At 38.6% G+C, this 16380-nt stretch overlaps 1 protein-coding gene across 1 annotated transcript in view; it reads right to left on the bottom strand.

Moving 5' to 3' along the window:
- anapc1 (anaphase promoting complex subunit 1) overlaps nucleotides 1-16380 on the bottom strand; it is a 79493-nt gene that overhangs the window by 14293 nt on the left and 48820 nt on the right. Inside the window, exons 36-48 of the mRNA XM_055018545.1 lie at nucleotides 14923-15014; nucleotides 14001-14135; nucleotides 13382-13464; nucleotides 12555-12633; nucleotides 12298-12372; nucleotides 11178-11230; nucleotides 10831-10978; nucleotides 10515-10711; nucleotides 5569-5655; nucleotides 4400-4517; nucleotides 930-1007; nucleotides 741-808; nucleotides 392-530 (exon numbers count right to left, since the gene is read on the bottom strand). Coding sequence (XP_054874520.1) covers nucleotides 392-530; nucleotides 741-808; nucleotides 930-1007; nucleotides 4400-4517; nucleotides 5569-5655; nucleotides 10515-10711; nucleotides 10831-10978; nucleotides 11178-11230; nucleotides 12298-12372; nucleotides 12555-12633; nucleotides 13382-13464; nucleotides 14001-14135; nucleotides 14923-15014 — 1352 coding nt within the window. The remainder of the gene's footprint in view (nucleotides 1-391; nucleotides 531-740; nucleotides 809-929; nucleotides 1008-4399; nucleotides 4518-5568; nucleotides 5656-10514; nucleotides 10712-10830; nucleotides 10979-11177; nucleotides 11231-12297; nucleotides 12373-12554; nucleotides 12634-13381; nucleotides 13465-14000; nucleotides 14136-14922; nucleotides 15015-16380) is intronic.

Genomic DNA, 16380 nt, shown 5'->3' with positions numbered 1-16380 from the left:
CTTTTCAGTTTTATAAGACTGAGACCAAGGTGTCACATTCTAGATGTAAGACTTGCGATCGACCCAACAACTACCAAAGTTAGGCTCTTTTCAGCGCCTTTGCTTGCTTTTCTACTGTGATGTAGCACAAGACATGAACGCCCTTGAAAATCAGTAAAACCTTCTACAAAAACAGACAGCTTTCATCAGTATGGAGCATTTGTTAAAATTGTCACCTGTATTAAGTGGACAACGGAAAATGTAAGCATTGCCATTGGTTGTCTATTTGTAGCAAACTTGTGCACATCAAAATAAGTAGAAACTTGATGCACTGAGTTTGTATGTAACCCTCCAGACCATCCAGATCTACAGGGGACTACATGGACTTCCAATGATGGATGTGGAGTCTTACCTTGAAGGCCCTGACTCCAGAGTTGCAGTGGTTGACGCTGGTGGCCAGAAGGCTCTTCCATCCCTGAGGATCGTCTTTGTAAGGCAGCTGACCGGCTCGTAGCTTCACATACAACACCCCATCTCTGGACAGGATGGACCTGAGGGAGATAGATTATCATTTAGATCAATGGACCGACTCAATACGTAAGATCACAGCTTCCCTTTGGATTCCACTAATGCATCTGTGGCACAAAAAAAGCGAAGATCGTCCACCATCATCGTCACACACTGGTCTGGTGATTTAGCAGATTCATTTGCGTGGCTGCTTTTAAACCTGTTTAAACAGATGAAGTTTTCTCTACACTCACTTCAGATGCTGCGTTTCTTTGCTCAGATCTACGGACAGTTCCCAGTAACGTGGTCCCTTCACCTTTACCTGCAGCAAATATAGCAACACAAGGTAAATAATTAAAGGAGGAAGAAGTTAAGACGTGTTTCCTTAATCTGAAAACAGCTCCTAGAGATGGATGCTGCGAACTCTTGTTTTCAGACTTTACCCGTTTGAGAAGGTGCAGCTCAGGAAGCATCGTAGGAGCCATCAGTTCTACTGTTGTCTCGTCGTACCATTTGGTCTCCTAAAAGACGAGGAAATGGACGAATTACACAAAGAGTCACATGTGCACATTCTCACAATTATTTTTATTATTTGTAGTCTTGTGTTTGTGGTTTTACCTTCCGTTTTCTTTTATTCTACTAGTTCTTTTTCCTTCCTTGAGTGTGGCATTTTATTATTTTATCTGGTGCTGTTGTATTGATTCATTTTGGAAAATCTTTTACCATGTTTAACACTGTTTCTACATTTTTGGCTTCCTGATCTTTCTGTTTGGACTGACCGGCCATCTATTGTTCAGTGGTCTCCTTGAATATCCTTTTTTTTGCCCTGTTTGTACACCATTTTGTAAACTCAGCTTTTAAAAGGTGCCACATGAATAAAGTTATTAATATTATTGTAAAAATTATTGTTAAATCTATAAACAGACCAGTTGCATTAATGTATACAGTCGGTCTTGAGTATTGATGGGAGCCATATTCGTGATATTATTTGCTGCATTTAAACATAATGCTATCAAGAAGAAGCAACAGAGAATAGCAGCATGATACCAAACCTGACTCCTGAGGGTTTGTGGCTCCCAAATATTGACAGAATTCATTAATTTTTTTCATAAACCATGGCTCGGATCTTAGTCGGTTTTCTCAAATATGCAACAAGAACAGCACTCAGACAGCACAGTACTCCTCCAAGGCTGTTCATTCCCCCACATGGCATCATCAGAAATGCAGCATTTTCATTTTTAGTTTTCAGAAATGCAGCATTTGTTAATTAGTTATTGATGATCAGAAATCACGACACCATAGAATGTGTCATTTAATATAGATGTACCCACAAACACAATGACCTTGAGTACAGGTGTGTGTTCTGTATGTATATGTTATGTACGGATACCGGATCATGTGACCTAAATATGTAGCAGGTGGCGGGAATTGATGGGACTCAGAAACACCCCCACAATTTAATCAGTTGTTCCTTGGATCATTTCCGATGGATAAGTCCTGATAAGTCCTCAGTGGTGGATTTGTAGTAGGATCACAATCATGTGATCATCAGCAGGCAGCTGATGTAGTGTTCACTGGTTGTCATGGTTACAGTGACGCCGTGTCGCTATCTGGCAATGATACAGAAATCTTTAATAAATCCATGAATCCAGACTATAAGCCACATCACTGCCAAAAGGTGGTCCTTGTGTCATTTTAGACTTTCTATGAAAATTTCATCCAAATTCATTAGTCAGTTTTTGAGTAATTTTGCGCGCAGACAGACAGATTCACATACGCCGATCGTCACATAACTCCGTCCATTCCAGAGTAATTAGAAAAACACTGTGGAGTAAACAGGACTGTTGTCTCACAGCAAGAAGGTTCTGGGTTTTATCCTGCTGGTCGGTTATGGGCTTTCTGTGTGGAGCTAGCATGGATTTCTCCATCTTAGTCCCACAGTCCAAAGACATCCATAGTAGGTTGATTGGATTCTAAATTAGCTGCAGTTATGAGTGTGAGTTTGCATTGTTGTCTGTCTCTTTGTGGTAGTCCTGTGATGGACCTGACCAGAGTGGACCCGGCTGGGTTTGACTCCAGCCTCCTGCAACCCTCTACAGGATGAAGCAGGTATAGCTAACAGACAGATTTAACTGGCCTCATGATATAAAATGTCTAAGAATGTGTGCAGTTCTCTGACAAAATGACTGATGATGTTCAACTGAGCTTTCTGCTGTGATTTAAATTGAACTAAGGTGCCCGGTCCGAGGTGGTGCTGAGCAGTGACAGCAACCACAGTCTTTAACCTTGGATTGTCCTTCATCTGTGGAACTACTGGACTAAGAGGAAGCTCCATTCAGTACAATGTTGTTTATTCTTTAAAGTGCAACTGTATTCCAAGGCTCACCGCTCAGATCAATAGATACAAATGACGGCTAAACCAATGAAAAGCCCTACACTACACAGGAATATATTACAGTGGATTTGTTAATTGTTGAAATACATTAACAACCACCTGCAGCCTGACTGATATATCTGTTGGCTAATACTACACACAGTCAGACAAATCGGTGTCTGCATTTATGTTGTCTGATATGAGAACTTTGTGTTTTTTGTAGAAAACATGATGCCGAGTTGTATCAGGATGAGATGACGCACGTTAAAGCACAGTGACGCTCACAGAGAAGCTGAGAGTGTCTTGGCAGAAAACAATAGGTGCTGTGTTTTGACCCTTTACCTGCATGTGTTCCCCTTAATACTGTAAAACCAATTCCTTAAAAGGTATATAAACATAAGTTATGCAGGGTATTTAAGGCCTTTTCGGTTCCTTTTATCTAAAACTGGAGCCTGCCCGTTGTTTTCCTAATTCTCTCTCCTCTTTAAGGTTTATTCAGGTGATCTGAGATTTAAGTTTCACAAATTCTGCTATAACACACATCACATTATGGCACATTTACTACTGAATGCTTTAAAGAAAAATATGAAAACAGAGTTTCTCTTTCAAAATCATATAGGGTTGTAATCAGAATACTGAACAAGAGGAGAACAAAGGGAGAAAACGGGTTTATCTATAAAGAGCAGCAATAAAACCTCACATAGGGAGATTTAGAAAAGACTATTATAATTTAACTGCTATAAATGAGGAGAATTTTACTTGTACATTCTCTTCATCTGTAAGTTTCTGGGTCATGAACCAGTTCTGCCTTTAAGCTGTTTCTTTCCTATTTTCGGCTGTTACTGTATAGATCTCTACATATTCTTGTGGGTATTAAAAGATTTCAGAAAGATTAGCGATTGTTCATGAGCACACACAAAGAAACACAAAGACATAATACATATTGATAATGAACAAACAATTAGAAATCAACAGTATTTTAGCTAGTTACATGCTGATGCTCTAAAAATATACAACAGCAAGATATAAATATGACCAAGATGCCACTAATTTAGTTGTTTTTACAGTGGTCTATTTTTTTTTTTTAACAAATTCTGATTAGAGGTGAAATTAATTCATCTGGCAGCAATTGGGGAGCCGGTGTCCGATGTTAAAGAAACCCATCAGTGATGCAGAGGATAAGAAGAATGTGGCAGTTTGGTAGAATTTAAGCCTCAGAATGAAGTGAAACCAGCACATATCGTAGATTACAGTTTTAAGAACCTACTGTCCGAGTGTATGCAACAACTTATCAAAAAGAAGCACAATGGTGGACAGATTTACAAGCAGTTGTGATGAAGAGAAAATGAGAAGACAGGTTTTGGGGAAGTATATACATTGGATTTGGAACAAGCTGAATTTGACTGACTTTACATTTCAAATAAAGACCAATGAAAAAAGAGCATGGGGTTTTCTTACCACACACACTTTAAGACCCTTTAAAAAAAAAATCTGCTCTACTAAAATGCACAAGAAGCTACATGTGTGATGTGCGCTGACCTTGTAAGTGACCTCCAACAGGGCGTAGCAGGGTTTCAGGGAGTCCACATCCACTGGGACCAGCAGACGGGGCTCTGCAGCCAGAACAGCCAGGTGTCGCAGGGCCTGGAGGTGGTACCTGCAGCAACAGCCACATCAATACGCAGTCATATTTACTGCAGTACAACATAAAGGCATTAGCAAAATCAAGTACATTGTCTGTTAACAACATAGAAATGGAAAGATCTCAATTTGACAGAGACTTTTTTTTTTTTTTTTTTTAAAAGTTATTTTTTTGGCCTTTTATCAGCTTTATTGGACACGTGCAGTGAGAGAGAGACAGGAAACGGGAGAAGAGTCGGGGGAAGACATGCAGCAAAGGGCCGCGAGCAAGAATCGAACCCGGGCCAGCTGCGTCAGGGACCAGCCCTGTACATGGGTCGCCCGCTCAACGCGTTGAGCTATACGGGCGCCCCTGACAGAGACTTTTTAACCACACTGACAGTACAACATAATGAATTTATATACATATTTTTGTTTATATGATTAGCTTCATTCACCAGTTTTACTTCAAAATTGAGTTTTTGTTAATTAAACATGAGCATTAATGTAATCCACAACTTCCTCTAAGAACAAGCAGGTCGGGTGCATCACCCTGTATTTAAGAGGTCATGATCCACTTGAAGGTTTTTCATTTATCTAGAATCTGATAAGTCACATAATGACCCATGTATGGTTAAAAAGCTGTTTGAAAAGTTTTTCTACTCTGACAAGGACTATATTTTAAGAAAAAAAATAGATGCTTTGAATTTTAGGGCATTTAAATTAAAAAAGAATCAATGGAAGTACACAATGCTGTCACTGAACTTAATTAAAATTCTTCCAGAAAATGCATCCCACCACAAGCTACTGTCACTGGACTGGATGTTATTGTATTATTCTATATATAAGCCGGAGCATGCACAGGGAGAAAGATCCAAGGCTGGGATGCCAACAAGGGATCTTCCAGCTATGAGGCAACAGTGCTAACCACCAAACCACAAATAATTTTAACTTTCATGGTGCAGCAGCATCCTGGGCTGAAGACATTAACACACTAAGGAAGTCATCCACCACTGATCATATATTCACACAAAGTGCACATCCTCATACATATTTCTTTGTTATAACTGACTGTGTGCTGGTCTCACCGGTTGTCTGTGCTATGAGCAGGGAAGTGAGGGTACAGGGCACACAGCAGGGCCGCGATGGCTGAGTTGGAGGTGCTCAGAGTGTACCTAATATAAAACAACAACAGAAAGCATCACAAGCAGTGAAAATGTGTTCATCTCTGTCTCTCTCAGATTCATACTCACTTTAATGGCTGCAAAGTGCACATTAACACATATGAAGAGGAAGAAATCAACACCCACATCCACAGTGAAGGATGTGAAGAGCATTTTGTAAGCCAAATTTGGGATTTCATTACAGTTCATAACAAAGCAGTCAACAATGCACAAGATTTAAGATTGAAATTCTTAAAAATTCTCTACTGTATTCGCTAAACAAGGTTTGTGTTGCAATCTATCTAACACCATCACAGGCCCTAAACGAGCCACTTAAGCATAATAGCAGGCGGTTAATTGCACAGTTTGACTAATGGGGTCATTGTAATAATGTTCGGTCACATGATAAAGGCTGCCTGGGGCCTGGAGGCTACTGATGAGAGTACTTATTAACAGTCAGCTGAGATGAATGTCTACCCTGCTTTTCTTTTAATGGCTGCTTGTGTCATGTTTAATGTGTTTAAGAACAGTACATTCTTTTTCCACAAGTTTATAAATCAAAAAGCCTAAAATGGAGACACACTGACTGTAAAGGTGACACACAACATGTATTTTTTTCACCAACACTGGGCAATACTTATTACCTGAAGCTTTACCTGTAAGTTGAATAAATCAGTGTATTAAACTAAAGCTTTTTCATTTTTTTACTCCAACGGTTGGAGCCTTGAAGCCATTTGTCCACTGACTGATGGTGATTTTTTTTTCAAACAAAGCTGTTAAACTGCGCTTAATTCAACCTTCTTAGTTTTGAAAATGTGCTGCTCTTCACTAACTTATGTGACAACAATGACAAAAAATCTTTGCATTATTAAAAAATTAGCACATTAAAAGGCTTGAGAAAGTAAAATTTGCATATCCAACTACATGTATTTTTTCTTCCTTTTCTCTTTTCCCATTTTCATGTGAGTCACTGGATAGTTTCACGGTTCCACAATAAGCCCTTGACATGTGATAAGGGAGTAGCAGGGAGATAAAGACTTGTTTCCAATTTAAAAAGATTCTGCTCATCAACAAATACAGTAAAATATTTTGCTTTGTTTGTTGCTTTGCTTAAAATCACTAAGTTTTATATTTTAAACAAATTAGAATTAAAGATTTTGAGCATTTGCTCTGTTGCTGCTGCAGTAACAGGATGAAGAAGCCGTTAAAAGGAGGATTTCTGGCAGGCAAAAAGTTCTTCTGAGTCACTTTCCTTCTGCACTGGGTGCGACAACTTCTGTTAAAATGCATGAACATCCAGTGTGTGCAGGAAAAAAATAAAACTTCTGTTTTACTATTGTTTTCCACCAACTATAAAAATAAAGTTATACTTTATTAGTCCTTGTGGGAAAATCTGTCCTCTACACGTGACCCACATTAAATATTTTAGGAGCAGTGGGCAGCGTCCAGGGACTAACTGTGCTTCTGAATCCGGTATTTTGGTCAAGGGCAACGGCAGGAGGATTCATATACATGTTGCGTTTAGTTTGGGAGGAAACCAGTGCAGTTCCAGAAACAAACACAGAAAGAAAAGTCTTCAAAGAAAAGGCCCAGTCAGCCTGTGAGTTTAGACTGTTACTGACATGCAGCAGTGACCGTTAGCCTGGACACAATGTGTGACATGTGGCTGGAAAAAACTTATCTTTCACTTCAGCTTCCTGCTAAAAACACTGAATAAATGGGAAGAGAAACCAACTGAGCAAACAGAACAAGAGTGAGGGAGGGAAGGTGAGGAAAGGACACAAAAACACAAAGAGCCACGTGACAGATTAGCAGCAAAAGAGGAAAACCAGAGCCGAGAAAATGAATGAGGAAAAAATTCAATGACAGCAATGTAGTGATAATATACAGAAAGGAAATGTGAATAGGAAGTTTCAGTGCAAACAGGTGAGAGGCTGAATGACAGACGAGAAGAGGGAGAAAGCGAAGGAAATGCGACAATGACACGGCAATGACTCTGCTCCCGAATATGACCTCCAACCTCTGCAGACCCTCGGTAAACCAGGCATGATAACACACACTCCAGTGCCTGACATTCAAACCTGCAGTCTCTCGCTGTGAGGGCCTTTCAGCTGGCAGGTTTAAAACAAAATGTGACCCGAATAAAATCAAAAGGTCCATCTGATTGTGGCTGTACGTGGAGAGACATTTGCGACATGTAATGAGAGAGTGGGAGCTGTTGTTTCTCTTGAAAATAAACAGGCCAAGGTCAGCAGTTTGAGCATCCTGGTTTGGGTGTGTGTGTATAAATGTCATTCATTATGCACCACGCAGCATTCAGAGCAGACCTGTGTGTGTTTGTGTGGCTAACCAACGGCGTGTGTGTGTATGTGGTGTACCTGGAGCTGCCCAGAAACAGCAGGGTAGGAGTGTTGTTGCATGTAGTTGTGTGTACAATTGTTAGCATCCAGCATTTCAGGTGTCGTGCCAAATATAATTAACCTCAACGTCCTCATCAAACAATCATGAGCCAAAATCCAAAGTGTGTATGTGACTGTATTTACTCATTTACTACTTCCAGCAACGTCTGTACGTAGTTTTTGGCAACACACAACTTAGCGATTTAAAATAACTACCTTTTTGGTATTTTTCTGTACATCCTGAGTCTAATAATTCTGATTCTTCTGTGCCAGCGAGCTCCATAGTTGTTCAGAAATGACGACAAAAACATCAGTGAGCCACTGTGTGAGATGCTTCCTCATTATCTTGAACTTTAGAACTGTAATTTAGTTTTGAGTTAGTCGTGCTGCCATAAATACTCATTATAGCATCAAATTTTAATTCATCTGCAGCTGAAAGCAGACAACAAATAGCTTGTTACATATTTTTGAGTAGCATTTCCTAAAAATTATAGTGCCCAGCTGATTAAATAACAAAAAAATAAATTATAATTGTAATCAATTTTTAAAAATTAATCTCATTAGTCAACGATAATGTGGGACGTGTTGACCAAAAGACAAAATATAGAAATAGCTGAGAAAATGGTGGATTCTCTAATTATATCTATTCATTAAAGCACTATAACTGAAAATAAACTTAAAGACAGAGTTGATTTTTTCCCTGAAATCTTTTAAAGAAATAATCACATGGACTAACAGTTTATTATATGGAGTTTATTTCTGTTTCCCAGTTTGTTTATTTGTCTCTAAAGGTCCCTGGAAATTTAATTTACAAATGAAGACTAGAAAATCCTTGCACTTAATAAAAGCCTGATATTGTTAACTAATAGTTCGATCATTTAACTCTTCTGGACTCCCAAACACACCAATGGGTTTTAAAGGCATGCTTTATTAAAAAAAATACAAATTTCACTATTTATCAGAGGCAGAAACTGTAAAAAAAAAAAAAAAAAAAAAAAAAAGAATAGTCACATTTTCAACTATCTCGTAGTCCTTAAACTACTCATCTGTCATCAATATTGAAATATTTCATCAAACTCTTTTTATTCTTTATGTCTTTTTAAAAAAAAATCACAATAAAAAAATGTTTGTACCACCGAGATTCTGTAAAAAACTAAAAAATTATATGCTTCTTCACTATTTTTATTTATTTATTTATTTATTGGCTATTTTATTTTATGTAATTAGATTTATTTATTCAGGATTTTTTTAGCTTTTATTTATTTATTTTTTTTGGTCCTGTATGTCTGTCGTCGACTGTCTAGAGCCTGTTCAATTTGTTCTTGTCTGTGTTGTTCAAAAAATGAAAATATGAAAAATCAAGTATTGAAAAAAATAATTAAAAAATGATGTGCTTCTTGGCACAACTGAGAAGCTATTAGTAACTTAGCTGCAGCCAACAGCCACATGACAAAAATTCAGGGACTATTTGTCTGAACTGCAGGAGGTAGTCGGCAAGTAAGGAAGCAAACGGTAAAATATCTATATGTAGTCTGCATTTTCCTCTGTGGGCACTTGGATAAATGTTGTACATGCAGATACCAGGTTTTCTCAATATTAGTAAAACAAATAATCAAAGAAATGCAACTTTTCTTGTTGTTTTTTTTTTTTACATTTTTAGTCTATCATGCACAAAAAAAAACATGTCTGAGTTCCCTCTACTTCTAGCCATGAATGTGCCATTTCCATGCAGGTTCAAGACTTCATACTGCAGTGAAAAATGAGTCCACAGTGATTGAAAATGTAGCGGGAGAAAAAAAACACCCAGAAGCTGCTTGGCGTTCAGAGGGCTAATCTTCACCATAATTTCCGGACTATTGAGCGCACCTGAATATAACCCGCATCCACTAAATTTAAAAAGAAAAAAAATGTTATACATGTATAAGCTGCAGGTGTCCACGGTGTAACATGAGGTATTTACACAGAAAAACTTTTTTTAACTTTTAATTAAATGTTTTTTTCCTAACAGGGCCTGTAATACGACGGTAACATGGCAGTAACACGCATTGAGTCAGTTCACGCTGCCTCTCCAACGTCTCTGATGTGCAGCAGCTCTATTTCCTTCTTCGACAGGCAGATCGATTGCCTTTAACTTAAAAGCTGCATCATACACATTTCTTCGTGTGTTTTCCATGATGAGGGTGTGTGCATGAAGCGAAAAATGACTGATCTGAAGAATTTAGCGTGAGTGAGTTTGATTTAATTCGAACAGTTTCATTGGTCTAATGTGACGAATCTAAACGTATTGACGGCATGAAGCTCACCCGTAAAAATCTCTACATTAGCCGCATTGTTGTATAAGCCGCAGGGTTCAAAGCGTGTGAAAAAAGTAGCGGCTTATAGTCCAGAAATTACAGTAGCGTTTAAATGGCTGCTAGACAAAGGCCCATACAGTAGCATCTGTAGTGTTTTTTCTGTGTGTTTGTGTCTCACCTTCCCCCTCCCAGGAAGAGCAGACCCAGCGCCATGTGATGAGCCATGTGGAAACCATAGTTCATCTCGCCACCCGTTCGCTTGTGGAAGAAGCGACAGAGCTGCAGGACCTTCAGGTTCCCAGTGCCAGACATCACCATGGACATGGCCAGCAGAATCATCGACAGACCGGTCTGCAGGTTGTAATAACCCGTCTGCTGCAGGGTCCATGTGACAGACGGAAAACAGAGCGCAGGTGAAATATAAGAGATCATTATCTCAACGTCTGAGTTAGTGAGAGACAGAGGACTTTTCTTCTTAGTACTACTATTCTTACCACTGCAGCTGTACCAGCAAAAGACATGATCTTCATGAAGGTCCTGGCAAACTCGTAGAGGCAGTCGAAGGCATCAGAGTTGGCAGAGCCAGCGAAACGTAAGCCCAGTGCCATACAGGCTCCGGCTGTGATGTAGTCCTGGGCTTGGCTGAGGGGAACAAATAACATCACATGATCAGGTCTTGTTTAGGGACTCTGTGGAGGCATCATTACCACAACCGCAGAAGCTGGTGACATAAACAAAACACTGATTTCTCACTGAATTCACTACACTAATCAACATTTAGTTCGGATTTTAGATGACCTTTGATAAAAATGAAATGACAGTTTTTGCCTTAAATACTCACGCCATCGTCTCCATGTTAATGTCTTCTGAAGGGTCAAATGTGCCCCTCATGATCTGAAAACATAATATACAAACAAGAATTACAATTTCAGATACCACACCTTTAAATGAGCATAAAATTCTTCCTTTTGTAAAAAACAATTAACTGCTATATTGAGGAATTGTGGAAAGATACGGGATTGAAGTTGCTGTAAAAGAAAGATAAGAAGTTCCATAGAGCTGCAGAAAGATCCTTCAGTCATGGTAAAATCTTTTTACTTCTGCTGGCACTAACAGGCATGGGTAAGAAACTGGGCTTTACTGAAATTGTTGAATGAATTCATGAATTAGATATTATTTTGGATCAGATTGATTTTGGATCAACTGTGCTGCATTTTTGTATCTGATAATGAGTATTCTGAGTTTGTTTAAGCTCTGGTTGCAAGTGTTTATAGCGATTACATGTACAAATCAAGCTAAAACAAACATTTATCAAGAAAGAACATGATCCATTTAAATCCATTTAAAACCTTATTATATCATGTCATTTTCAATTCTCAAGAAACTCGCATACTAAACCGAGAGGAACAACATGTCCACCAAACCAGCCCCACCCATTTTGTGATGATAAAAACAGACATTTTCTAAATGTATTTAACCACCTCCCTTTCTCGGCAGCAGCCCAATATGACAGAGCTTTACAGCAGACCAATTAAGCAGAGAGAAGTTCACGGCTTATTTCCTCTGCAGCGGTTGTTAAAGACATGACTGACGTGTTTACACGCTGCTCAGACAACCTGTTTCTCATAAGTTTTTCTTGTTTATTCAGTGAGGCTTCTTCTGCTCATCCACTTGTTCTTTGGGTGAGTTGGGTGGCTCCCTGTGATTAACTGGATGTAGGTGGAGTATTTATTCTGTTACACTTTAAAACTAACAACCCGTGACACAATCAGCCACCAGAACTGGTTAAACTACTGCACTGATATAGAGAAACATGCCTTATTCGACAGAAATGAACCAAACCTTGTAGCTGGGAATCCTTGACATGTTATAGTGACTTGTTTCCAGGTCTGAATGCATCACAACACCAAATATGTCCACTCACTGATGCTGGATGTGTGCTAATATGTGTATTTTCTCACCTGGGGTATGTTACTCTTGACCCACTCGGTATTAGGGAGGATTTCATCCCACATGATGATGCACCGAGCAAGAGTCTGAAGGAGAGAGGCAGCTATATTAGATTAAGGGAAGGTGGGAAAACATTATTTCGCTCACTCACTCGCTCGCTCGCTCGCACGCACGCACGCACGCACGCACGCACGCACGCACGCACGCACGCACGCACGCACGCGCGCGCGCACGCGCGCACGCACGCACTGACTGGTGCCACACTAACCCTCAGCAGCAGAAACTCTGGTTTAATGAAGTCCAGCAGGAACCAAGTGTCTGGAGGTTTCAGCCAATCAGCGATCGACCTAGTGGACAGAACCAGAATGAGAAAAAGAGTGTTAATACCTTCCTTCAACACCCTCTCTTCCAGCATGCAGACGGCATCAGGTGAGCCTTGAAGAGGAAAGGAGCCTCTTGACCAATAGCTGGAAGCTGGAGGAGAGTTTCTCTGTAGGTTATGATGCTCTGATCATGAACGTTCATATGGATGAGAAATAGTTGCAAATTAAAATAAAGCACACTATGGTCCTATTTAGGAAACTCAGCGTTTGGGGCAAAGCAGTCATGGTGGAATGTCCTTGCTAAACGTAAAAGTACGATCTAAGGTAGAAAATGGCATTTAATAGCTTTAGCGTCGTCTTTTAATCTAAAGACCTAGAAAGAATATGTGAAGTATACCTAGGAGGATTCATTTCTGTTTCAGTTAACTGGTAAAATAAACTATTCAAGTCATTATTTTTGAAAGCGTGCGTCCTTGTAAGTGTGTAAAACCTTTGAACTGTTCTGTAGATTGATGCTAATTACAGGTCAAGAAAAAACACAAATTAATACTTTAAGAACTGACACTGAATTCCTTTTAATATGTAAGAAAGTGAATATTACATCACTTGCATTATTAGAATAATGCAGGCGACTCATCAGGGAGCTGTTAGTACAATCCCAGATCAGCACATGGAAAGTACCAAAACTCACTGACATCTTACACCTTTTAAATAAGCTTGGTTTACTGCTTAAAAACATGGGTGGATCCATCCCATGTTTGTCTTCTCTCACCTGTTGTTGGTCTTGAGGTAGATCATGGCGAGGGCTAATGTGGCTCCTGGACACGTCACGTCTACATTTATTGTGTCACCCTCCTGAAATGACCATTCAAGATTAAATTTGTGGGAAAAAAAAACACTAGACCGTCAGCTACTATCACTCCTTCTTAAACTTTGTTAACATAAACAGATGTATCCTACTTTTACACAACTCTCATAACTAATCAAATCTGAAAAGAACAGCATATGAACATCAAGATTTATGATTTTTATGGTGTCATTTGTTTCATACAGCTTTGTTTAAAAATGTTCACACTGCTTTTAAGATCTCTCATGATCTCTGGATCTGTGGTTTGACATGAGCCAATAGGAAAGAGTCTATAATAGAAGCACCAACAACTTAAACAAAAATTATTAGTGAATATCTGTTTTTAACACAGACCAATATTTGTGGAGTGGGCTACTAAAGTATTGTTAAAAAGATGTATACTGAGAATAAACGAATTGTGAAAAACTAAAATATCAGTTTTGAAGCTTTTAAGCCCACAAATTCAAATGGTACTACACCGTGAACTGAAACAGTAGTTATACAGTGAGTGTTTTCATCAAAAAAATAGGATTTGTTCATCTACCTTGATTTGATAACTGGGAGATTTGTGTCTCTCCCGGTTGGCGCCGGCCTGAGCTCTGCGGTGGCCTCCAATCATGTACTGATACAACTGCTCAGGCACATTCAGGTCTGTCATCCCAATCAGGTTGCTGCCATGCTAAAAGAATAGAAAGGAGCAGAAAAAATATCACAAAATAATAGTAGAAAGAGGAAGACGAGGATAAAGCAAAGGCAAGGAAGTGGCAGGTGGAGGCACTAGTCAGAGGAGGGAGTACAGGTGCAAATGTTTCGAGATACAAAGAAATGAAGAAAATAGCATAATTCAGTAGAAGAAAGAGGGAAAAGGGAGCAAAGGTCTCGTATGTAGGAGACACAATACAAAAAGAGACACCCAGAGAGACAAAAACACATTGTGAACTTGTGTGAGAACTTCCATTCTTGCGATTTCTCAGTGGGAATCAACACAAAGCATCCCTAAGTGCATAACAGTTGACAACACCCTCACATGAGGGTCCTCTTACACAACCTATCAAGTATTCAATTTAGACAACAACTGCTCATTCTAGAAGTAAGATTTAATCATTCACTCCTCTTGATGCTGAAAATATTTGGCAAAATGCAAATAATTAGGCCCAAAAATAACAACTAGAGTGGCTTTTTATGGGAGAAAATGTTTCTGTGTTCAGAAAAATTGATGATAAATATCAGGCTAACTCTCTGGAGTTAAGCAAAATTGATAAATATCAACAAATATACAGAACAAAAGCTGCAGGAAATCATTGGTATTTGAAAGTCAACTTCATGTGATTTTCTGCGTGACTCTGTGACCAAAAAATTCCTGAAAACCACCTGATCCATTCTGACATGAGCCACCCATGTGGAACTCCCAGCAGTTTAAAACATTAGGCTTTATTGCTGTTTGAGTATTTTCATGCGAGACTTACTCCCAGACAGACCATGCCCAGGGCGAGGCCAGCAGCGAGCGAGTAGGACTCTCTGTCGGTACAGTACTCCATCTCCGGACCAGGAGGTCGCCCTGAGACACACAAACAGATTACTACTGTCATACAAGACAAACAATATATAGAAACACACTTAAAGCAAAATCAAGAGCGGAACACCACAGTGCAGAAGATCAGCAACCTCCATGTCGTATCCGTACATATCCATATGTAAATTTATCATGCCCTGGGACTTTTATCGTACCTTTATTTTTGGCCTTATTGCACTTTTGTAATTCTTGTCATGCTTCTCTAATGCTTCATTTGTATTTAGATGCTGTACCATGTGAGGGATCAGTAAAGTTCATCTTATCTTCAAACAAAGTCAGTGCTTCAAGTGTTAGATTATTATTTCTAGCCTTAAAGTTTTCAAAATCTGGGCCAAGGACAGGATCCAAACAGCAAATCAATGCAGAGCAAACCAATAAACTCTTGTGATAATATGTACAGATAAATTTCTTTGTGTTTGAGCGTTGGCTAATCTGACTGAACGTGTCAACAGTCTCATTAACCCTCCTGTTGTCTTCATTTACGGGCACCAAAAAAATATTGTTTCTTTGTCTGAAAAAAATCCAAAAATTCAGTAAAAAAATTCCCCAAATTTATGAAAATTTGCAAAACCTTCAAGAAGAAAATTCCAATAATTCCTTATAAGTTTCTCTTCAAAGTTTTTTTTAAAAAATCCCCAAATTTGGCAAGAAAATTCTTGTAAATATTTTCAAAAAATGAGTAAAAATATCTAAAGTGATTCCATATATATCAGTAAAACTTCTGGTATTTTCTTTAAGAACATTCACATAAAAATCAACCAAAATCCAGTGAAATTCGCTGGATTTTGTTTGATTTTTTTTGTGAATGCGCTTAAGAAACATTTTTAACATTTCTTTTTTTTTTTTACCAAAAAATGTTCAAGGATTTCCCAAAAATGTTGAAAATGTGGACATCCGAAGTTTCACTGAAAATATTTTTTTTCCCCCATTTTCAAACTTTAAAACCGGTTAATTTTGACCCGCAGGACGACACGAGGATTAATGCTCATACCTCTACCATGTATGGCATGCAATGGATACAACAATCAAAGACACTTTATAGTGCAAAGACAGAGCAGAAAGTTACAAATAAACGGAAATTTTTTCTTTTATTTTCATTATCAATTAGGTGAACCATAAAAGAGAGAAAATTGTTTGGCATATAGTATATTTACCACAGCTCTAGAAGACCTTAATACATTCAAATTCCTTGTTTTAATCAAGATATCCAGTTTACTAGCATATATGTATCTATATAATCTTCATATTTGAGAAGCTGGAACCAATTTTGTTTTGAAAAGGAAAATGATTCTCAAAACAGTTAAAGCCAATAAATATCCTATGAATCCTGCATTAATCATCAGTTCTTTTT

The sequence above is a fragment of the Amphiprion ocellaris genome, chromosome 16 (genome assembly GCF_022539595.1).
Source record: "Amphiprion ocellaris isolate individual 3 ecotype Okinawa chromosome 16, ASM2253959v1, whole genome shotgun sequence".
NCBI classification, from domain to species: Eukaryota; Metazoa; Chordata; class Actinopteri; family Pomacentridae; genus Amphiprion; species Amphiprion ocellaris.
Note: the sequence above shows the minus strand (reverse complement) of the source record. Positions and strands in the feature narration are given on the sequence as shown.